Source organism: Coloeus monedula (genome assembly GCF_965178545.1).
Source record: "Coloeus monedula genome assembly, chromosome: 2".
In the NCBI taxonomy this organism is placed as follows: domain Eukaryota; kingdom Metazoa; phylum Chordata; class Aves; order Passeriformes; family Corvidae; genus Coloeus; species Coloeus monedula.
The window spans coordinates 60,547,909-60,571,000 of record NC_138782.1 but is presented as its reverse complement, the minus strand read 5'-3'; the positions used below and the strand labels follow the sequence as shown (position 1 = coordinate 60,571,000).

The 23,092-nt window shown below is 38.4% G+C and overlaps 1 protein-coding gene across 4 annotated transcripts in view; it reads right to left on the bottom strand.

Annotated features, from left to right (window-relative positions):
• The window catches only part of SYNE1 (spectrin repeat containing nuclear envelope protein 1), a 294,429-nt gene that overhangs the window by 116,230 nt on the left and 155,107 nt on the right, over positions 1 to 23,092 (bottom strand). For all 4 annotated transcript variants that reach the window (XM_082303445.1, XM_082303442.1, XM_082303443.1 and 1 more), the window contains 17 exons: positions 22,427 to 22,599; positions 21,420 to 21,573; positions 21,138 to 21,281; positions 18,815 to 18,979; positions 17,198 to 17,515; positions 16,278 to 16,433; positions 15,452 to 15,622; positions 14,400 to 14,726; positions 13,008 to 13,160; positions 11,541 to 11,708; positions 10,397 to 10,573; positions 9,410 to 9,556; positions 7,265 to 7,390; positions 5,618 to 5,794; positions 3,673 to 3,938; positions 716 to 2,876; positions 201 to 538 (listed from right to left, as the gene is read on the bottom strand). In XM_082303445.1, coding sequence (XP_082159571.1) covers positions 201 to 538; positions 716 to 2,876; positions 3,673 to 3,938; positions 5,618 to 5,794; positions 7,265 to 7,390; positions 9,410 to 9,556; positions 10,397 to 10,573; positions 11,541 to 11,708; positions 13,008 to 13,160; positions 14,400 to 14,726; positions 15,452 to 15,622; positions 16,278 to 16,433; positions 17,198 to 17,515; positions 18,815 to 18,979; positions 21,138 to 21,281; positions 21,420 to 21,573; positions 22,427 to 22,599 — 5,321 coding nt within the window. The remainder of the gene's footprint in view (positions 1 to 200; positions 539 to 715; positions 2,877 to 3,672; positions 3,939 to 5,617; positions 5,795 to 7,264; positions 7,391 to 9,409; positions 9,557 to 10,396; positions 10,574 to 11,540; positions 11,709 to 13,007; positions 13,161 to 14,399; positions 14,727 to 15,451; positions 15,623 to 16,277; positions 16,434 to 17,197; positions 17,516 to 18,814; positions 18,980 to 21,137; positions 21,282 to 21,419; positions 21,574 to 22,426; positions 22,600 to 23,092) is intronic.

Below are 23,092 nucleotides of genomic sequence, written 5' to 3'. Positions count from 1 at the left end.
CCAAGCTTAATATAATTCTATCAGAGCTTCTTTAAGATCACACAACTAGTCAGTCAAGGGTAGAAAACAGAATCTAGGAGCTCTGAATCCCCAACATAGAATTCTTTCATAAGTAGCACAAATATTAAAAAATTTCAATTAATTTTCAGATTCTTCAGAAGGAAGAGGAAAAAAAAAGAAGAAGAAAGAATATACCTTACCTTTGTAACCGCTCTTGCTGGCTTTTGGCTTCTTGCTCTGTCCCTTTGGCTTTTTCCCCCAATGAAGCTACATTCTGTACCAGCTGTTCCCTTGTTGAGGCTTGTATAAAGGGGTCTATCTCAGACACAAGGCCTTTTAAGTCTTTCAAATGATTATTGAACTGACTTTCTGTGCTGAAAAATTCAACGTGGTTCCTTAGATTCTCCTCACAGTTCTCAACATCTAGACCATTTCTTGCTAACTGTAGAAATTCCTGAGCATCTTCCAGCCAGTCATTTGCTATCTGCATCACTTGGTAGTACCTCTGGCAGAGGCTATATACTTTATTCAAGGTAGCCTGAAATAAAAGGGAGAGTCACGAACATAAAATCACAGTAACCTGTGTCATTTAAAAAAATCCAGATAATAGGATTACTGAAATGAATCTTTTTGTGATGATCGTGAAGATCAAGCCACAGAGCCATCTTTCTGAGCTTTGTGACTGAGAAACTAATGACAGTTAGGGTGCACTAACCTGTCTCATGTGTATAGCTTCTTGAACTTCACCATCCAGTTCTGCCAGCTCAGCGAAAGTGTTTTCCAGGTCAGCAGGTATCAGCTCCTTTGCTTTCATATAGCGCTCTTTCTCTTTATTACTCAGTGCATTCATTATTCTGAGGCTCGACTGCACTTCTTCCTGATGTATCTGAACCTTTCGGATTTCTTCTTGGATGTTTTGCAGTTTGAGGTCCAAACTTAATGCTCCATTAAGTTCTGTTTTCACCCACCTCAACCAGTCGAGTGAACGGCAGATTTCTGTCTTGAAGTCTATGCTCTGCACAAGTCTGTTCTCACACTCCATCACCGTGTCAACAATGGCAGAATGCAAAGACTTCAGCTTCTCTTGCCAAGCCTGAACTTGGTGATTTGTTGTCTCACATGCAGATGAGTCGAGCTGAGGAGAAAGGGCTTCTAGATGTTCAGTTATTCGCTTCAGAAGACTTCCTGAGTCTTGCAAGCTGCCCACCAGAGAATGGTATATTTTCAACTTTTCTTCTATTGGGAGAGTTTCTTCGTTCACCTTAATCTGCTCCTTTTTCACTGTCTCTAGCTGTGCTTCAAACTGCATACACATCTTCTCATGCTCCTGGCATGCTTCTATTGTGTCTTCCAACAGGCTGATTTTCTGTTCTATTTGCCTCTTCAACTTGTGATATAGTGTGGCAAGTTTTAACATCTCATCTGGCTGCCAGGGCTGGCCAGTGCTTCGAAAGGCCTCCTTCTTCTGGTTCAGTTCATCCACTGCTGCACCAAGGCTCGTTGCTTCACCTAAGAGATCTCTGTAGGCCTGCTGGAGTGACACAGCTTCTTTGGCTGAAACAGCAGCTGGAGCTTTATCCATGTTAGTGAACTGGTCTTCTAGCTCGGTCAGAGCTTTACTTGTCAACTCAATTAAAGAGACATACTCTTTTCTGGCATAAATTGCTTCCTGAACTTTATATAATTTTTCTTTTGCCAGAGCAATGACAATACTGAATTGCTGAGGGAGACTGTTAAGTTTTTCATCTAGATAAGAATGATCCACTTCATTAAGTGATGGTAGGACTTCTTGGCCATCTCTTTGCAGTGCAAGTAGCAGATTTTCGTATTCTGGAGATTGCTCAAGAATCTGTTGATATTTTGCCAACTGGCTGTATAGCTCAGTGTCAGAATTCATTACATTGACTTCTGGGAATGTGACAATATCAGCTTGTTTTAGCCAATGGCAAGCTTTATCCAGATCTTCTTTGAAGTATTTCCTGGAAACACTATTTTTCTCCAGTTCTAACAGTCTCTGGTTACACTTTTGTAAAACTGTGTCATATACATTCTGTAGTTCTTGCAGTTTACCTAACACTTCACTCTTCTCTTGATTTGTTGCTTCTTTCATTAAATCCCTTCCTTGAGCCCACAACCCTGTGACCTCATTTTGATAGGCCTTCAGATTAGCCTGGGTATTCTTACAGGTCCTGATCTGTTTATTCACATCTTCTGGCAACAGACAAATATGTTCTGGAAACATCACCTTCTTCTCATGCTGGTGAATTTGGTTTGTAGCCTCGAAGACTGCCATGAGAAACTGGGTCTTTTCAGACAATGCCTTATTCAGGTGTTTTCTCCTCTGGCCAACCAGATCACTGAGACAAGCCACATGGTGCTGTGCATCAGAAACTGTTTTCTGCAGTTCTTGCCTTTCATTGAGCCCTAGGTTGGTCATCACCCTGTCAGCATCCTTCACTAGCATCTTCAGAACAAGCTGTTTGGCTTCAAGCTCACTGCAAATGGTAAGATGATCCATGAGAAGACTCTGAGCCATATCTGGAGGAGGGCTCTGTTTAAGAGCCTCTGAGACACTAGGTTGCTGCTCCTCTGCCCATTCCATTAGTTCCTGAAATTTGGAATGCACCAAGCTGAGCTCTTCTAAGGTTGAAACAGAAACTTGAATTTTCCTTTTGACAAGGTCCTCCAGCTGAGTCCAGCGTTGTTCAAAATGACTGAATTGCTCCTTTACTAATTCTTTGTCATCAAGATTCAAATGTTCTATCATCTTCTGTTTCTGATCTTTCAAATCTTCCAGAGCAAATCTCCTTTCCTGTAGAGCAATTGCCAGTTTTTGCAAAGCTTCAAGGTGCACATTTGTACTTTCAGCATCAGACCTGTTATTAAAATGGACAGGAAAAAAAAATGAGTTATTACATCCAATTTCAGCACAGGCTTGAAAGAGAGGTCAGAATTAATTATAAGCCCGCTAAATACTGAAATCAATATGATATAAAGACCTACAGTTTTCACATTCACTTGAAGGCAGCAGCCTTGAATATTAATTTAAAAACTCTACAAATTTATTCCTTTTCCTTTAATCTGCACTATGGTCATCAGGCTGACCATACACATTTACATGAATACTAAAGAGCATACTGATTATATTGCATATAAGAACAACAACAAGTATTGAGGTCGAAGTGAATCTTGTTCCATGACAGTGACAGGAGCAGCAATACACTCACAATTTTCTCACAGCTGGTGTGTTTATCCTATGCAAAGCAGCTGCAAATATTTAGCAGTAGTTACTAAGCTTTAATATAATAGTCTAGTAGATATAACACAGTATTACAATGAAAATGAACTGATGAATGAACCATGAACTCATGAACCACCACAAATGAAAGAGTTCAAATAAAATAGTCAACATTGTTGAAATATCAGGAAATGCTATACCCTGAGATGGGATCAATCAGTACTTGCCTTAAAGACAAACACTGAAGATCTGGTTGCTCAAACTCTCTTTATCTCAACAGAAATGATTAATTGCCTGATAATTAAGAAGGGCAGTGTGCTTTTAATTAAGCATGCAAAAAGGAATTTTTAGTGGCTCCCACTTAGAGGCACTCTGTAAACAGCTCTTTCAGCATATATGCACACTTTGCTTTGTGCATGCTACTCCTTTTTTACCTAGCTAGGTTGTCCCACTCTTTTGTGAGCTTTTCCAGGAAAACTTCAACGACATTCATGCGATCATGGTAATCCCTTGTCCTCTGCAGATCCTCCTCCCTCTGCACGAGCAAACTATGTGCCTGAAGGCAGAGGTCCAGCCACTGGTTGCTCAGTTCTCCTATTTCCTTGTGTTCAGGTGATTCCTGTCCTTGGGTTAGTTTGTTCATCTTCTCAGTCACAGAGGTGAGAGCTGACTGCTTAGACTGCAACTTCTGACTGAATTCCTGAAAAAGATACAAGTAAAAACCAATATAATATCATGCCCTCAAAATTATAAAATGGAATTTAAATAAAAGCTCTGAAATAAATAAATTGTATATGGACTAATTATCTGCCCAGGCAAATGCTCTGCAGATGTAAACTGGAATAAGTATTTTCACTCCTCTCCAAATCCTCCTCCCCACCTTCTCAGGTGAAGACAAGTTGGTAATAGATGCTAAAGCAAACGAGAGGAGTTTCCAAGAGCCAGTGATAAACAGAACTTCTGATCAAGTCACATCCTGTTGTCCAGGCTTCTGGACTAGCACAGCCCCCACCATACACTAAAACATGCAAGATAGTCTTGAATCTCACAAGAATAATTCATTTTCCTAGTACTGTGACTAGCTTATTTTTTCCTTTTACATTAGAGACTAAAAATAGGAAGCAGAGTCCATGAGTCAGTGAGCCTCCATATCCGTACTCTGTATTGTTCCTACTTCTGTAACAGCAACTGTTACCAGTGTCATTACTGAAACAAAACCATGGATTAACCTAGGTATGACTGCTATCTGAGCTAATAACTAGTAACTAAAAGAGTTCATCTGCATACACATTTCATACCAAAAAAGAAGTCAGAGAGATCCCAAAAAGAAGAATACACAATATACTGACAACTAAAACTAACCAAATATTTTCCAGCCTTTGCACACTGTCTAAGGTAAATACAATCTTTTCCTAAATTCTAGTTCCAATAACTGTAACTAAACAAGCATGCCTATCTCCAGCTCTGCCTCATTCCTCTTCATGAAGGCTTTAAATGGAGCTAGGCATCTTCCTTTACCAGGGCAAATTATTGGAAAAAAAACCACCTTGTACCACATCTAACAGTACAGAAGGTGTCTCCCTTTCATTACAATCCAAAGCTTCTGACTGAAAGAGTGAAGAAATAGAGACTCCTTCTCCTTCCTGGACTCTAATGATAGCTGGTGTAACAGCTTTCTGTTCAGATTGTGCTGAGGCATCTTCAAAGGCTTTGACTTTGTTCCAAAGTGTGAGTAGAACAGACACGGAGAGGAAGTGCTAACTCTTGGCATACCAGAAAAGGAATACAAGCAAAGCCTAGACCAAAAATGCAAAACTCAAGTATATAATCATTTAATAAAGAATGATCTTTTTGTTAAGTTACTGGTTATGATGTATACAGAAGAGTCATAAAATGTCTCTCTTCTGGAATGAATAAGTCCTGAAGGCATTTGTCTCATTATTTAAATTGGATTTCTGCCATACCTTTTCTTAGAGATCAGCAACATCAAACAGTTTTGCTGACTAATTTTGAAATACTTCTATTCAGAAGTATAGAAATCAAAGAATTTAGCAAGCACAGTTTGCAAATCTTATCTTCAGGTCCACTGTGATCAGCATTTAGTCTACTCTAAAAGTGAAGGCAAATCAGACCAGTAGGCTGAAAATTGTCAATTATTTAAAAAACAAAGCCAGAAAAATACTATAGTGCAAATTTCTGCTCTCTGAATCACCCTGTAGTATCAATAAGGAAACACTCTTTCCTCTATCTTCTCTGCTCTTGCTTAGAGCATTTTAGCCAACATGTGCAGTATGTGCACACAATATGAATCATAAAATAGTATTAGCCAAAGGATGAACTTCTTCCTTACCTTCTGTTCTTAACCAAAAGTCTCCTTACCTTAACCTGGAGCACCATATTCTGGGCAATATTTAGCTCCAACTCTGCCCGTCTCCTTTTTAAATTCTGTAGTTGTTGATCCGCATCCTGGAAATATATCCAGAGCTCAGCCTTCAATTGTTTGATCTCTTCCCAACCTTGAGACAAATACTGTGAGTGCATTATCTGTTGCTCAATCTAGAAGAAAAGAAATGAAAAGGAGTAGGAATGCTTTAATGCATCTATTTTTGGAGAATGGAGGATGAATACCATTCCTCCTCTGAGCACAATACTGTACTAAAGCAACTTCTGCACCAGATTCTCAAGGGGCTAATATTATCCACAAAAAGAGTCTTAACCTCCAAAAGTCACAAAAATTGTACCTATCAAAGGAAATCCATGTGGAAACAACAACAACAACAAAAGAAATTAATTATCATTCACCCTTGAGAGAAGCAAGTATGTTTATGAGTGTGTATTTCAATGTTCTCAGTCCTCTGTTAAAGCTTAAATTAATTGTATAATATACTGCATGCTAAGAATATTGTTAGAATGTAGCCTACATAAAAGTTTCAATTAAACACTTCCTTTTAATTTGCTTAGCCCAGTTATTCTAACTATATGCCTCTACTAAAATGCCAATAAGAATGCTTACCAGATCTGAGCCCGTCAATCCTCTTACACCAATAGTGACACAGCTGCTTTTGCTCTAAATACAGCAGTCGGGTGTCTTTAAGGTTTAGACACTCGACCAGCTTAGTATATCTCAGCACTATACCATCTGTGATTTCTTAAAAATGTTTCACTGCTTTATATGTCAGAGGAGGATCTTATTCTGATGTTTGGGATCTTTCTCAGCAATTCAATACTTGGACTGCCATATTTTCATGGGTTGCTTGGATTTGTACAATTTGCTTTTCTGGTATGGAGTACTGTTACTGCATGTATCAGATTTTTACTCTTGTTAGAAGTAGTTTCAAAACTCCGGTTGTATGTCTGTGTAAGAGAAACTAAATTTTTCATGTTTACAACAAGAGGTATGCTCATAATTCTTCTTTCCCACTAACTTAGGTTTATAGCTCTATTTTAAACCTAAGCATTAAGAGACTTTAGAACTTAAAATTGAGGAGCACTTCTATAAATTAATATGCTGAAATAGATGCACTTTGATTCATGAACTGAACCAGCATAATTTTATGATGATTATTATATTAATAATATATTAATATAGGTCAATATGAACATCAGTCTATTGTTGAATAAATAATAACAAGAAAATATGTCTCAGATTTAATAAAATACAGAGAAGATTTGACTGAATTGTGTTTTTTGAAACAGATAACTTGAATCAGGTTTTCTACCACAGAATGTTATTTCTGTGGCTTTAGACCAACATCTTGTAACATTGCCTAAGTACCTTCAGAAACCTTAGTTGTGTGTCTTTGTATTAGTACTAGGATGACAATGTAGGAATTTAAAAATTAAAAAAAAAAAAAGAAGCAGCAGAAAGAGAAAACTATTTAAGTATTTCTAAAGAAATACTTAGGATGAAAGTAAGATGACATTTCTTTAAACTATTACCCAATATGACCTTTTTAAAAGGGAACAGATCAAGGCAGTTAAAGCTCTAAATAGGATTAAAAGTGGGTTGTTGTGGTTATCTTGTACCGTTTGTTTAGTTTGTTGAATATCTGCTGCTGTGCTCTTCACTGTGGCATCTGACAGGTCACACATGGAGCACAGAAGATCCAAGTATGTATTGGCCTGCTCCTGCAGAGCTCGGAAGTGTTTAACCTGAGGGAAGACAACTCACAAATAAAACCTGAGACTGTGGAAATAATATCTTGTTTTATTACAACCATGCATTTTAGTATTTTTACTTTGCTTTATTATTTCCATAAAATTAAATGTAGAAATACATTATTTTTTTAGGTACGGCTACTATGTTATAATTATGGAAAGGAATAATCCTTAGAATTTGATAATTATCCAATGACCAAAGCACTTAGACACATATGAATTAGCTAGCTTATTTCTTGGATAGAAACACACAGTCTCAACAAGGTGACTGACTTTCCCAATGTGAATGGGAAGCTGGGCTTTATGGGATTATCGAAGTGTCCTGTTCCTACAACTGTAACATTTTCCAGTGTCTGACAGATCATGAGAAATTCAGCTTAGTAGCACAATACACTTTCCCACACCTTTGGAAAACCTTCCATCATCTCCAGTATCTGTGACTGGCAAGACTAGACAACAAGACATCATTAAGGGTTCTTGCTCTCAACATTGCCTGTAGGAGCTCACCTCTCCCTGTGAAGATTCTCCTTATCCTAAAATAACATTATTATATGATTGCTAACAAGCAGGGCAATAACATATCTTCTAGAGTCCCAGGGAGGAGGATGAGTGACCACCTAATGCAGAGGGCCAGCGGTAGGTCCTTGCAGGCAAAAAATTGAACTAAACAACAGTGCACCCTTTTAGCAAGCCCAAGTGACTGTATTAGCAAGAATGCAGAGCACAAGCTGTGGAAAGTGATTATTCTCCTGTGCTTACACTTGTCCAGCTGTCCCTGATGTACTTAGCCCAGTTTCCCTCTTCCCCATAAAAGAAACATGGGCAAATTGACCCAAGTCCAGCAAAGACCTGTGGGGATAAGGGGCAGTCCTATGCGGCATTTTGGCAGGTTTGAAGGAATTCTTCCTAAACAAGGGAAACCACTTTTCACTCTAAGAACAGTCAAGCACAGGATCAGGTCCCTAATCCTCAGGGGTGGCTAGGGCCCTCAGCACACCAAAGGGCTCTGCAGCCTCTATCTCCTCCTCCTCGGGGTTTGGCTACCTCCTCTTAGGGCCAGCCTTGACTCAGCCCAGCTGGGACCTGACCACCAGAAAGGCAAAGCCCAAGAGCTGTGTCTAAGCTGAGTTCCTCACCTTCCTTCACCCACCTTTGAACCTCACCTGAGCTACACTACAGGTATATCTGTGCCTGGCTGATCCTCCCGGCCTTGCCTTGCTGCCCTGACCCACTGCCTTCACCTGGGGCTGGCCTCATCCCTAAGGACTTGCCTGGTGACTATCAGCTGGGGGAATGACATCAGGGGGCCTCTGTTCACCTAACCTTTGAGCTGCAGTTCTGCACGTCATTGGGAAGGTGCTGCCCTGCTGGTCTCGCCATGTCACACCCTGCTTCCCCTGCCCTTGTAGGTCTGTATTTCAAGGTCTCTATTAAGCCAGATGATAGATGAGACAGCCCTGAATTCCAGCATTTTTAGCACCATGCCAGGTTAATTTAAAACCAAGTCACAAATCCAACGTAAAACACATTGTCACTAAGAACAATCAAGATGCAATGAAAGCGTTCTCAATGGTCAATGCGGGCTACAGGCAGTTCTATGCTCTTAGACTGAAAAATTGTTTTAATTGCCTGATAATTGACTCTGTGTCGATGGGACTGTGAAAACAGGTCTCATAAGGGACATAGTAGACAGATGGGCAACTGGACAAGCAGAAAGATGCAACCCCTCTGCTAAACACATCTATGGAGTATCTGAGCAGATTTATCTCACAAGCCAACATTTTTCAGGTAACGTGTTTCTAAGCATTAAGCAGAGCTAGCAAAAGCCATCTTTGATTTTTCACCTACAGTTATTTTTCATTCCAGGTATTCCTTTTGAAGTTGGGAATGAACAATGAGGCTACACAGCTTTCTGAGAAGGCTAGAAAATATCTGATTTCTAGAAATTTAAATCTCTTATCTGAACTCACCTTATTAAGAATAACTGAGCTTTTTCAAGTGCTAAACTTTTACCTGTTTAACTGCATCTGCCAGGCTGAAAGGTGTCCAAGTAGTTGGCTTTAGCTCTGACTGCACTGTAGACAGCCAAGTCTGGCACTGTTGTAGAGTATCCTGATGATTAACATGCTTCTGGAGCTCATGTTCCAAAGTCTGGTACACCTAAACCAAACATTTTGTAAGTTTATCACATTTTCAAATACCACCATTGTGTCTCTTCTCCTTCCTTGAAAACTGCAGACAAAACAGAATTATTAAGACTGTGGATTTTTTAGCCCTTGTACATAAAAGTACCAAGGGCTGAAATCTTAAGCTCTCACTGCACCTTGCTAACATGTGGAGAAGATGGACAATATTTAATGCACAGCTTCTGAAAAGAAAAAATAAAGATGTAAATGAAGAGCATGCTCTCTTATTTCTGTATTCCTATCCAACATTCTTCCATTGACTTTGTGTAAGAATTTTTAAAATTTGTTTTTGGGTTTGTTTTGTTTAGTTTTTTGAGTTTGGTTTGGGGGTTTTTTGGTTGTTTTTTTGACTGATGGCTTGATCTCCTAACTGGTTTAACAGAATGGCCCAGCTAGCTCTTCTTAACTGTATATTCTGGTTTTAATGAGAGAGATAGTATTTCCTAGCACACACTTGAGACCTGCTAATGTATGTATACAAACTATCAACACTAAGACTGCAATTTGCCCCTAGTTTTTGAAGTAGAAATAGTCTAATTTTTTTTTGCTGCAGCTGCTCAGAAGCTAGCGTAACATGAAGGTAGTGAGCATGTGGTATGATTAAGGTAAGAACTGACAGGCCACTACTTTTGCTGGTTGCAAGACAACATTTGGATCACAAGGAATTCAACTGTAGCACAGGAATTATTAAGTGCTCAGTAACCTGTAGGCTCAATTGAAATGAAAACAGTAGGAAGAGTTTTATACCACTTAAAGAAATAACAATGCACTTTTTTCTTAAATGGCATAAAAAAATCTTTGAAAAAAGACTTACTCTTTGGGCTGTGCTACATATGGCAGAATAGCTGTCTCTTGTCCCCTGAAGATGGCTTTGTATATTTTGCTTAAATTTTGCTTGAAGATGTTCTGAGCATTGACTGATCAGGTAATCACCTTTACTCTTAAGGTTGCTCAAACGATCTTCAAATCCTGCAATTTCTTCCATGATAGCCTAAGAAAGAGATAAAATACTTCTGAAGTAATACGCAGTGGTGCAGAATGTTATTTCTTCCTCCTCTGAACACTCTTCTTCAGATTTGGAAAAAAGTTTTCAGACAACGTGTATTTTCATAGTTAAGCTGTTGGACTGCATGCTCATTGTAAAGTCATTGTCAAAAGTCTTTGCACAGATATCCCCACAGAAACATCAGTAGCACTGTCATAATGTGTCAACACTCTCTGCTCACACCCCAAGACTACCCTTAATCTTCATTTGTTGCATGCTCTTCAGGGCTCCTCCAGCTTCTCTTGTGTCTAGTAATGCAAATTAAAGCTCTTGCTGAATCATATCTCATTCCATAAGCTCTTTCACAGCAGACAGTTCTTTCCACTGACTTTGGTGGAGCCAATATTTTATCTACGGAGGTTACTTAAGGAATAATACACCAATCACACATAATTTAAAGAGTTCAATATTTGCCATTGGAATCTCAGTTTCAGGTAGTGGTGGGTTGGATTTTGCTCTCACTAACAGCAACCATAACAATACTTTGAATAAAAGCAATGGAGAAAATGCTACAACCTAATAGAAGAACCTAGAATTAGAACAACCTAATAGAGGTCCCTCTAGTTTCTGCACTTCTTTCTCCATTGCTGTTTTATCAACCATGCCCAATATGGTGACCCCAAACCAATTTTTGTGTTTCATTTCCTGGGAAGTCTGAGATAGAAAAATCTGACACAGAATTCAGATCAGAGTACAACAAAGCTCTTTGTGTAAATGCAGTTTTAGACAAGAAACAATGCTAACAATGCTAGATTTGTTATCTGCCTTAATGACACTGATGCTTATTTACACAGTTAGTGGTAAGAGAAATAAAATAGGTGAATGACAAATAGCTAGAGCTCTGAAGTGGAGCCAGAGAAGCAAAGAAGAAAAATTCTGTTTTACAAAGGAAGATTACCAATAGCAAACCCACCTTGTGGTTAGCTAGTTGCTGAGTGACTATTTCAAGATTGTTGCTTTCCACGAGGTCAGGGCTGACCAATCTGCTGGACATATGTAATAACCATTTCTCCCCCTCTTGTAAATCACTATTGTAATCCTCATGTTCTTTTACTCTCATCTCTAAGGTTTCAACGTATGCCTGCACGTACACAATAACCAAAATTAAATTTCCAGGTAATTACAAGACTTCAAAAAACCCCCCAAAAAGCCAAAACCCACCAAGAACTTGAAAGCATAATAAGAATTATCATCTAAATTCATATTCCTGCGAGGGACTCTCATGTAAATAGACTGTAAAGGAAGACATCGAAAGGGATTATTTCTGTGAATAAATTTCTGTGAATCATTAGCTCTGTGGTACTGAGTGGTATTTTCACTCCAGCTGAAATACCATACTTTGAAGACTGAGGAAAACACTGAGAAAATGAATAGTGTCAACTTGACTTTAAGTTCACTTAGAGTTACTACACACTCTTTGAGAGACTGCACTTGACCCACCAAATGCTATGGCTGGGACCCTGCTGCTTACAGCCTTTGAGTGTACATACTGCCCGTGTCTGCAGTAGGCAAATTAAGAATGTACACACTGAGTTAGAAAGTATTTATTCTTTTCAGGAAGATTCTCTAAATTTAAGCCACAGATATTATATCCAATGTAATGGATTTCACTTCTGCAGTACAGATTGGAGGCGTGTCTTTAAACTAAAAATTAACCTTGAAAAAAATAAAATCATATCCTATTTCTAGATGGATTGGTAATTAAAGGTGCCTAGGTCAAACATAAATACTAACATGGTTTGCAGAGCTTATCCTTGTTAGGAGAACAACCTATTAAAAGCTTTAGGAATAATCATACTTTAGGATGCATTTAGAAGCACTAGACCTTTCAAAGTACTACATACATATGGACTAACGAATCAATGTTAATTAATAATGCCGTTGCTGAATTAAATTCTAGCGGTCTTGCAGGTTATTTTCTCCAGTGCCTTTTATTCAACAACTAAACTAAACAGTGTTTGTGGAAGATCAAGCAGAAACAAGAGAGAGCACAATCTGAGGGCATCTGCCCCTTCAAGAAATAATGTATTTAGAATTCTATTAAATGCTTTAAAAAAAAAAGTAACAATAATACAGATTAGTCACTGATACATATCCCCTTAGTGCTACAAAAGACAAAGACTTCATCTGCCACACTCAAAATTCATTTCAGCTGTTTTGGTTAGATTCATTTAGGTACTTTTTTTCCACATTCGAAAATTGCCTGTCACTGCTGCCCCCCTCCAAAAGAAAACCAAAAAAACCCCAACAAAACACCTGAAGTGATTAAAGGTAGTTGGTTCTTTGTACAGACAAGATAGCATGAAATAAATAGTTAAATTCTTAAAGAGTGGTAAAAATATAGCAAGTTGGAAGAAGCCCGAGGTTTCTTCCTTTTTACCTTCGTTTTGCTGCAGAGTTCCTGGTAACTGCTCTGAAGGTCTTGAATGTTGTTCTTTAGAGTCATATCATTCACCAGATCACAAAGTGCCTCTCCCTTTTCCATTACTGACTTTATTGAGGGCTCATGAGACAGAACAGTCTGTTGTATGGACTACAATGCAAGCAAGAATTAAGATGTATCTACCAATCACTGGAGATTATTTCACTAACTTCCCTCTGATCTGCTGCAGAGCCTTCTACCATGGTATCATCCTTTCCAGATAGGAAGAACTTTGTTTACCAATGCAGGATTCTGTTTCTCAGCCCTACCCTGAAACAACAACTTTGCATGCATCTAAAAACAACTGCTCCTTTTGTGAGTGGCTACTAGCATGGCTGACAGTCTGGAGCTGGTGAACCAAATGGAGTTCATATGTATGAAGGGGCCAGTGCTAGGGATAAAATTTGTTCAGAGGAACAAATTGTGAAAATAGGTACAAAAGTATCACCAAAGCCATCCCCTCAGTGAGATGGTGTGCAATGAATGCCTAGCACTGTGCTCTCAAGAGTGCAACTCCCCAGACATGCAGAAAGCAAGCACACAGCTGTGACATACAACCTCAAGTAGGGAAGCTGGTGAGGGGTGGGAAGCTGAAGTGGGAAGCTTTAGTGAGAAAGCCTTGAAGCTATGTAGCTACTGTAGCTCAGCATTAACCAAACTGTTTGTTTGTTAGCAACATTTTTTTAGCCACAAATGTAAAGCACAGCACTACATGGCCTCCTATGAGGAGAGTTAACTCCACCTCAACCAGACCCAGCACACATCTCATGAAACATCTGTAATCCTGGAGTATTTTACAAAAACATCATTAGAAGAAGAAAAGGGGTTTGTTGGCAAATGTTCTACTCATTTTTGTGATGGGAATATAACCCCAAACACTTCATGAAAATCCTAATTAAAAACATAGGAGGTCATAGCAGCTGACTGGCTTGGATATCAGTTGAGCTGGGACACCCAGCTTTAACCAGAAAGCTGATTAAGTCAATGTAAACAGTGACAATGTCTGAAGTCAAGAAAGACTGACTGATTTCTATGTTCACTTCAATTGCAATCAGCTCTGCTGAGATCAATGCAATTACTCATATGTGTACGCATAAAAGAATTTTGCACCATTACAGAAAATTTTCAGATACGGAAGCCTTTTTAGGACGTTCACATTTCAAATCCAGGGTCTAAGTCTGATTTTGAGAGGTAGGTATCATGCATGTTTTCCTTGATGTTGATTGGGACATACAGATCAGAAACATCTCATGCACCTACTGAAGAAACTTGGATACCTGATCAGAGGATTTATTGAGAATCACTAGATTAAAATAAATTCAACAGTACAGTGAGATAATCCCTTTTTACCTTGTATTTGGACAATTGTGCCTTCTTCTCATAGAGTTCACTCTTTGGCTCCACAGGAGCATGTAAGATGGCTTGGTACTCCGTGACCCACTGAGTCTGTGCCTTATACTTGTCTGAGAACTCCTTTACCAGCTGAAGACACTTCTCTGAAGTCATGTGCTCTTTTCTGATGGAACCAGCCAGCACTTCAAGCTGTTCCACATGATCTCCAATTTCTTTTCTTAACTGGTCAACCTCATTTTCTTCCATGTATTTTATAGCTCGCTCCCCCTTCTCACGGGCTGATTTCAGTAAACTGTGGCCTATGTCCATATCACTCAACAGCAGCTGTGAAGGAAGTGTTGGTTAACAGAAAATGTATGAAAACTCTTGCCTTTTTTTAACTTTGCTACGGACACAAGGAATTGCTAGGGAAAACAAGTGGACTTTTCAGTACAAAATTGCCTGGAGTTAAGGTGTGTCAAGTGAGAAGGAAGCAGATATAGCTAATATTTCTCATATTTCTAATATTTCTCTGCTCTGGGCTTGTGAATTTAAACAGAGAAACTGAGGGCTCCCAGGAGAGGATGTGTACTACACAGATGAAAGCTTTTGCATAGCATATTATATTTAAGCTGCTTAAGCTGCAGGACATACAAGAAGCTCATCTACAACTTTTGAGATGAAACATGAGTTTTACTACAGTTTCAATGAAGAGAAATAGGAAGCACTCCTTGCCACAGTGCACAGAAAATATACAGTGCACAAGAAAATATACTTGAAGGGAATCTGGGATATGGGAATTTATTTTAAGTTTTGACCTAACATAAGACAGATACAAGCATGCCTAATGGAAAGATGAGAATGTATTATTTCGGCCTATTTATAATTTCAACAGCCAAACTGTGATCTAATGAGACATGAGAACAGAAAGTTCCATACTGTGTGGTCTCGTCCCATTATCTTCTCTGGGCAAGGTAAAGTCAGAATTTTGAGCAGCTGTTAAGATGTATGTTAAAATACAGCCTCCTTTTAGTGAACAGAAACAAAAATTGCATTTAAGAAAGCTGTACCTCTAGTTTCTGAACTTTTTTCTCCATTGCTGTTTTATCAACCACGTCAAATTTGGTGATTACATTTTTGAAGTTCTTGTTAGTAGCTCCATACCAATTTGTGTAAGCACTAAAAGACAATTCTGACTCCTCCATACAGCGTATTTCTTCTTCCAGAAACTTTACTTGCTCCTTTAAACAAATATGGAGGGTAGGGGGAAGAAACAAGAACCACCCAGATGTTTATCATTGCTATTGGTTTAAGATAAAAATAAATTTCTATTTATTAATAAAATCCATTCCACAAAGAAAAAACATATAGGCTTTGAGTTCTTCCATGAATAGTGGATAACTGTTACAGGGCTCTTATCAGGATGTACATATGGCAATCACCAACGTCAAAACTGAGCTAAAACTAAACACTGAAAATGTACTCACATTTTGAACTTTGAATCATGATTTGTGATTACAGTATTATGAGGCAACTACTACTTAAAGTAACCTGAAGACTGCACCTTACCAAATCAAATTTTCCCCGTACTAATGTGTATCAGTGGCAATCTGAAAACATTTCTACAGAGGTCAATTAGCATTCAAGCATACTTTATTCTGAATTCTCTCCTGAAACTATCAAAAAAGATAATGACAGGGCATTTTACTTCATTATCCTAATTATGTTTCTGTAGTAAGTTTAATCCAATGAAACCTACATGTATGTACACATATGAATGTTATATGATTGAGTCTACAATAATTAATAAACTCTGATTAATCACAAAAGCCTGTTTGTATTTGATTCATTACTTGCAATTTATGATGTTACAATGAATTAATCTTCATTACTTACCAAGACATGAAGAAGAAGAGTTTGGTAGCGAGATGTAAGCTGCGTAGCCTGACTTCCCATTCTACTTGCAGTGAGATTTTCCTCTAGTATTTGCTGAGCCAATACCCCAACTTCCTCTACATCATCTTTGTAGATTGTAATGTCTTCATGCCACTTCTATGGGAAAGAAATTATCAAACTTATATGACTGATTCAAACATCTTAAACTAACAGGGATTTTAATTGCAACTTAGTCGGGAAATCATTGAAAAGGAAAACAAATACATGGCTGTAAATATTCATTTACAACTGGAAAATAAAACAGAATCTGATGAAGGTTAATATAACAAATATGCTGGAAAGATTCTCATCCCAAATGGACAGCATTTCATTACAACAGATTCAATACTTTTTGTATTTTTTCCCCCTCCAAAAATAATAATAGAAATGCAATCTGGACTTCCTATAGATTTCACCTGAAGTTTTAAAGATGACTATAAAGAGTAAGACGGAATTCTTCAAATCTGCTTCCTGTGTTTATTCAGAACCATGTCTTCTCCTTGCAGTGACTAAAGGAGAATTATTACATCAACACAGTGGAGACTTCATAACACAACTGGTCACATTTTATTCTTGTTACCCTATTAATTCTTTTCCATTCCAGTGCCTATCTTTGTACTCAGTTACATCTTCCCACACTAAAGAGCATTTGAATTACAGATCTCCCTGCAAGATTTCAACACTGGTATAGCCATACCTCCACCAGTAAAATGGGAGGACCCTCAATCCAGAAGGCACAAAGCTCTCTTGAATCCATCATTTTAGTCACCACCTCAGAATAAACTGAAAAGCTTGCTCTCATTTTCACAGCACAACCAGGAATTGACATGGAAGCCTCACATACTATTTTGTTTAAGGAATGCCTTAACTATATTCTTTACCTTCATTTGTTGAAGCTGCATTTCCTTTGTTGCTCTACCAGACCTCCTCCCAGTCCTGACAGCAACTTTCTCCTCCAGGTTTGTTAACCAGTCATTAACCTTTTGAAATTTTTTCTCCATTAATCTCAGCTTGCTCACAGTGGCATTTAATTGGCTTCTTGCTTCAGAAAGCCTGTGCTGATAAACTTGCCAATCCTGCCGTAAGGATTCCAGGGCTCTGTCTTCTATCTGGGGAATACCCCAGGGAATCACCTCCTCTCTGGCATGGACAGCAGCATTCAATAATGCTTGTCCCTCTGCACAGTGGACCTGCAGCTCCTGTAAAGGCAGAGGCACAGTTACATACCCGACACTGGCAACTTTCATTCATACATGGCAAAAACCCCCTTGGTTCCTCTGATGACAGCTGGGCATTCCCTTTAATTATCTATGGTTAAACATATATTGAGAGTCTTTCCTCTAATAACACCAATGACAGCATGCTCACTTACAAAGCACACCAAGTATCACAGTTATTGATAACTGAACTGCAGAAAATTATTGACAAAGCATTCAATAAATTCTCTGCTCTCCTGCCAAGTTTATCAGTTCTGAAACAATGGCTGCCTGAGCCAGCATGGGATGGATGCAATCCATTCACCATCAATTCAGCATGAATTCAAAACTTCCCAGATGTGGCAAACAGACTGTAAGACTGATTCTAAAATTGAATCTCTTTAGAAACAGAGGCTTCAATCTTATAAAATAAACAAACCTATTTATTTTTACATATGTTTGGGACAACACTCCAGACTAATTTTTGATACCCTCTTCTGGACATGCATGGCATTTTCATGCTTATTAGCACTTAATCAGAAAGTACAAAGTGATTCAGTCTGATTAGAAAACATAACAAGGAAATTACCTTAACAAAACACAGTTGTGTTTCATCTCAGATTTCATTTGAGATACGTATCCAGATTTTCAAAATGGCTTTTTTAAAGTAACTACAATAAGCAGAAATATATGCAGAGGCCCTGATCATACAAAGACCTCCTCAGTATCCCGAATAAGGCAATAAACATTTCATATCTCAAGTACAGACTTTGTGCTCCTTCAACAACAGGTATTAAAGCATTTTAAGTCAGCTTAAGATAATAACTGGGGAATTACTGAAGTACTACAGGTTCACTTTTCACTGTCAGTGAAGTGATTCAGTGGTAGTCTTCCCACCTTGCTATGGGAGCCAGCCTACATGGCTGGAACTGCCTGAAAGTAGGTGCATCTGCACTGTGAGCAGAAAAAGATGGAACACCAATGAAAATACTTTTCGTATTTTATGAAACATACAGGAAAAAGAAGAGATAGACCAGTATCTAACACAAATTCAATACCTGCAATAAAGGATTAGTATGCCTGGAGATTTCATTCAAGGCCTGACACTTCTTTCCAACAATATTTCCACTACCTTTACTGGAACCACTTTTGAGCAACGAGATGTTAATATATAATGCAATTCCAAGCTGTTCTCAACACAATTTTTGTCTGGCAGTAAATGTTATTCTGTTATTCTACAATTAGGATTGATTTTCTTTTTTCTTTTTTTTTTCTTTTCTTAGGGTGTCACATATTATGTACCTGTAAATCTCGGAGTGTTGCCTCCTGTTCCTGGGAATCACCATCAATATGTGATAAACAGTCCAGTTTTTCCTGTTCCTTCTCCAGCCATACTTCAAAAGCCTTCAAATTTCTTTGGTACTCTTGGTGTAAGGTAAGCAGTCCTTCAGCTTTTGTTACAGCCTCCTGCATGTTAAAATATTTACAGACATGTATACATAAGTTGGTGTACTGTCAAATCAAGAAAACATAAACCCCAGCCATCCCTCAAGGGGAAGAGTTTGTATCTGATGCTGAATTTTCCAAGAATTCAAGAGTCCTTGGATTCTGAAGATGGCTTAATCAATTACAGGGAAAAGAGGGAGCACATATAAGGGTAAAGATCCTTATCCTAAAAGGTTCTTCATGTAAGTTTATGACTTCTTGATTTTTATAGCAATTTAATTTAACTTTGCTGAAGTGATTAATAAGCATATGAGCTGAGAGACTGCATTTTTTTCTTTGCATGATTTTTTTTTTTTGTAAATGGAATTGGAATCTCCTGTTAGGAGTATCTACTATCTTAGGTTTGATATTTGCAGACAGTACCCACAGAGCACAGTAAAAAACAGACTACAAATCTGTGTACATACACAGGTGAGCAAGTTACAGTAATTTTGCGACCCAGTACTAAAATATTACCATACCTGAAGTACAGAAGGAGAAGTGTCCTATATTAGCACAAGATTAGTCTTAGTAAGTGCGAGAAAAATATACTACATGCAATTCACATCCTCTAAGACATGATGGGAATGGGGTATCAAGTTCTGATGGAGACAGGCTGCATCTGAGAGCAGCAGGCTCATAAAAAGACAAACACTTTAATAAATCTATGAACTTACTGTCTGCTTTACCTTTTATTTCAAACAGGTCTGTCTAGTGGGAGAAAGGAGGAAAACAGGAGTTTTATCACATTTTATACAAGGCCTGTCCATGCCCAGAACCGGGAAGGGGGAAAGAGAGACCAGTTTTCTTGCCTCCCAACAGAGGCTTAGGGAATTATAAGTCTTGGGCTGCTCAGATGTGGGCTATAAACCCTTGAGGAAACTTGTCAGGTTTCCTGCCTGGCCAAAGGATTAGTAAAAGATTTGAGCATTCCTTACTTTCCAGCTACTTGCTTTGAACTTTGACTTTCTAAGGGTTGGTTGCACTCTTGACACTTAACACCATCACCACAGCTGGGAATAGGGAAGACCAGTCATCTGGGCTATAAGGTGGAAGAGAAAGAAGGAATGCTCCTTGCTACGTGGGAAAAGAGGTACAGAACTCTTGCCTCTGTGAGCCACCATCCATTTCTTATTGTTCCCATGTTGTTGCTCAACCTGAGCAATATAGGCAGCCTGGATAGCTTTGTGCAGTAGAAAAAGGTAAAGGCTAGAGAATCCCCATGCTAACAGGAATAGCAGGTATTTACCAGCACTTTCCAGGACTTAGGTTTCTCTCCAGCAAACCTGATCAATTTTATTCACACAAGGTCAAAAGAAAGAGCAGAGCATTTTTTGCAGTTGTGGAAGAGAGGTCCACAAAACTGAATCACTTAGGTGTTCGAAAAACTGAATTTTGGCTGAATTTTGAATTTTGTCATTCTACATGACAAAGGCATCACTGAGACAACAAAATTAAATTTTACTACACTGTTGTCCTGAAGAAAAGTTGGCTGTCTGAGCATGCATTAGGCATTATTTAATTATCACAGAAGTACTTGGGTTAACTGGAGACAATCGCCTAGCTTTAAATCTATCGACGGGTCTTTTATTATTTATTTTTTACCTTATATCTTACCCTAAACCCCATCTCAATCTTTATCTATGTCTTAATCTTTTCCAGATACACAATATCAGTATTTATCAGTAAAGGTATTACTTACCACACTTGTGTCATTACAGTCAGTCTTGCTAATAAGGTTTGTGTTCAATAATAAAATCTCTGTAGCTGTCAGCCATTTGTGAATCACACAACTGACTGGTAAAATTTATTACAAACATACACTTATGGAAATCAAAGGTTCAAAGGTTTTTTCAATTTTTCAGTCACAATAGGTAAAATTATATCTGTGCTGAAGTCAGCGAACCATTTGACATGGAGTTCCTCAGACTATTCTCCTGATTTTTAGAACCCTTCTGCAAAGATCTGAAGCTCAGTACAGAAAGACAAATATATTAATCACCCTAGCAGGTTTCTGTTACATTAAGTTACAGCTGTCCCCAAACTCTTAATCCTCACTGAACTATAAAATAAATGATTAGTGGAAAGACTTTTTCCTTGTTGCCAACTAAACAAGGGGTGCTATGAAGAAAAACTGTACCTTTGTTCTTTCTTTGAGGAACTTGTACCTCTCCTGAAGGTCTTGGAGCTCAAGCTGAGCAATATAATGCTCAGCCATCCCTTTTCCTTTCACTTCAATTGTCTCCAACAGGCTGTTATGACTCAACACCTCTTCATTGAGTAGCTGCAAAATAGAAAGAGAAGAACACAGAAAAGCCACCATTAAAAGAATATCACAGATTAATCTTGCAGTTACACAGCTTTTTTTACTGCCTATAAGGTGTTATGGACTTGTTGATGGTTTGCTGTAGATCAAACACACCTTTGCTTTGCTGACAGCAGCTGTTTTTTCCCTCAGTTCAGCATACTGCCTTTCAGAAGCATTCACACTTGCTTCTACTTTTTCCATCCATCTGGAAAACTGATTAACATCTTCCTGGTAACTTGTCCATTTGGAGAGAGCTCCTTCCAGTTGACTGTAATTAAAAGATAGATCTTTTCTGTGATATTGGAAGTTCCCATGCTATTTAAGCAGTAAGATATACTAATATACAGATATGCTAGACTGTATTTATGAGAGAGATATATCACAAGCTAAGCAATCTGTTAAAATCCTACAGGTTTTAACTAGGAGCACTCTTTGACTAATAAAGAGAAATAAAGTTTTCCAAACCTGAAATATTAAGTAGATCTGTAATTTATGTAGCTAGCTGACACGTTCTAAGTTCAGTAAATAAATTGCAACTGAAAGTGTAAGACCCAGGATCAGAAATTTTCTGCCCCTTTGCATACAGGCAAAAGTTGCTGCATTCTAATGTTTAATTACCTTTGTTTCTTTAACTTGAAATATTTGCAACTATTGATGCTCCACCAAAAAAGTCTCCATTTTTTCCTTTATATTTCTTTATTCTATCACTAGGAGCAGCACTACTAGACACTGTAATTACAGTATGTTCTTTGGAATGCTAGCAAGTGGAAAACCAGACATGATCTTGATAGAGCAACCATTAATGTCCACGACAAGATCTTCTCATTTCTGAGAAGGTTTCAAAGCATCAAGTGCAACACAAAGTAAAATATTCAAGATTATGAACATGGAATCCAGTTTTAAGAGTAAATTGACAATAAGTGTTAATCAAGCTTAGATCCCTCACAGTTTCCTCCCCTTCTTCTACTTCAAATGAATATATCACAACCTCTAGACCCGAAGTGTTTGGCCTATGCAATCATTTTACATGAATTTGACTCCTGTAGTAATAAAATTACTTTTCAAATGTTTTGACAGTGCTTTGCTACTAAGCATCATTCTGTACCTCATGCCCTTTTTACCTCTTGCACTGGATACAAGCAGACAGAAGAGAAGCCCAGCTGTCCTTTAGATTTTGCAATTGGCCTTCAATCACTGGTACTCCCTCCAGAGAAGTATTTTGCAGAACAGATTCTCCTCTTGTCAGAACAATTTTCATTTGGACTTCTTTTTCTTGTTTCACTGCTAGCAGGCCCTAAGAAGCAAGTGGATATATCTTATCATTAACTGGGCATGACTATTCTAACTGGCTTTAATGGAACATGACCTGATCATATTTAGCAGCTTGTAGCCCATAGGAAGATGGACAGTGTGGTTCACAGCCGGGCTTCACAAACAAAACTGACTTTCAGTGGGTAGGTTCAGGCTCTTAAAAGACCCCTCAGTTAACAGGGAAGTTTTCATGGAATCTGTGCAGGTACTTAGAGTGTATCAGAGAAGGTACTTTTCAGTGGAAAGGCTGATACTCCAAAGGAAATGTCACTTAGATGGAAACCAGGAGGATTCATTCATAGAGACAACAAGATATAGTGACAAAGATCTTCTACATGGCTGAAATACAGTTTCTACCACTCCAGGGTACTTTTGAAACATGAAGGTATCAACAGATAAAACTTGTCATCAATGCCAGCCCAGGGACTTCAGCTCCTGGAGCTGTGCAGTTGCAAACTCAGAGTTTCTAACACCAC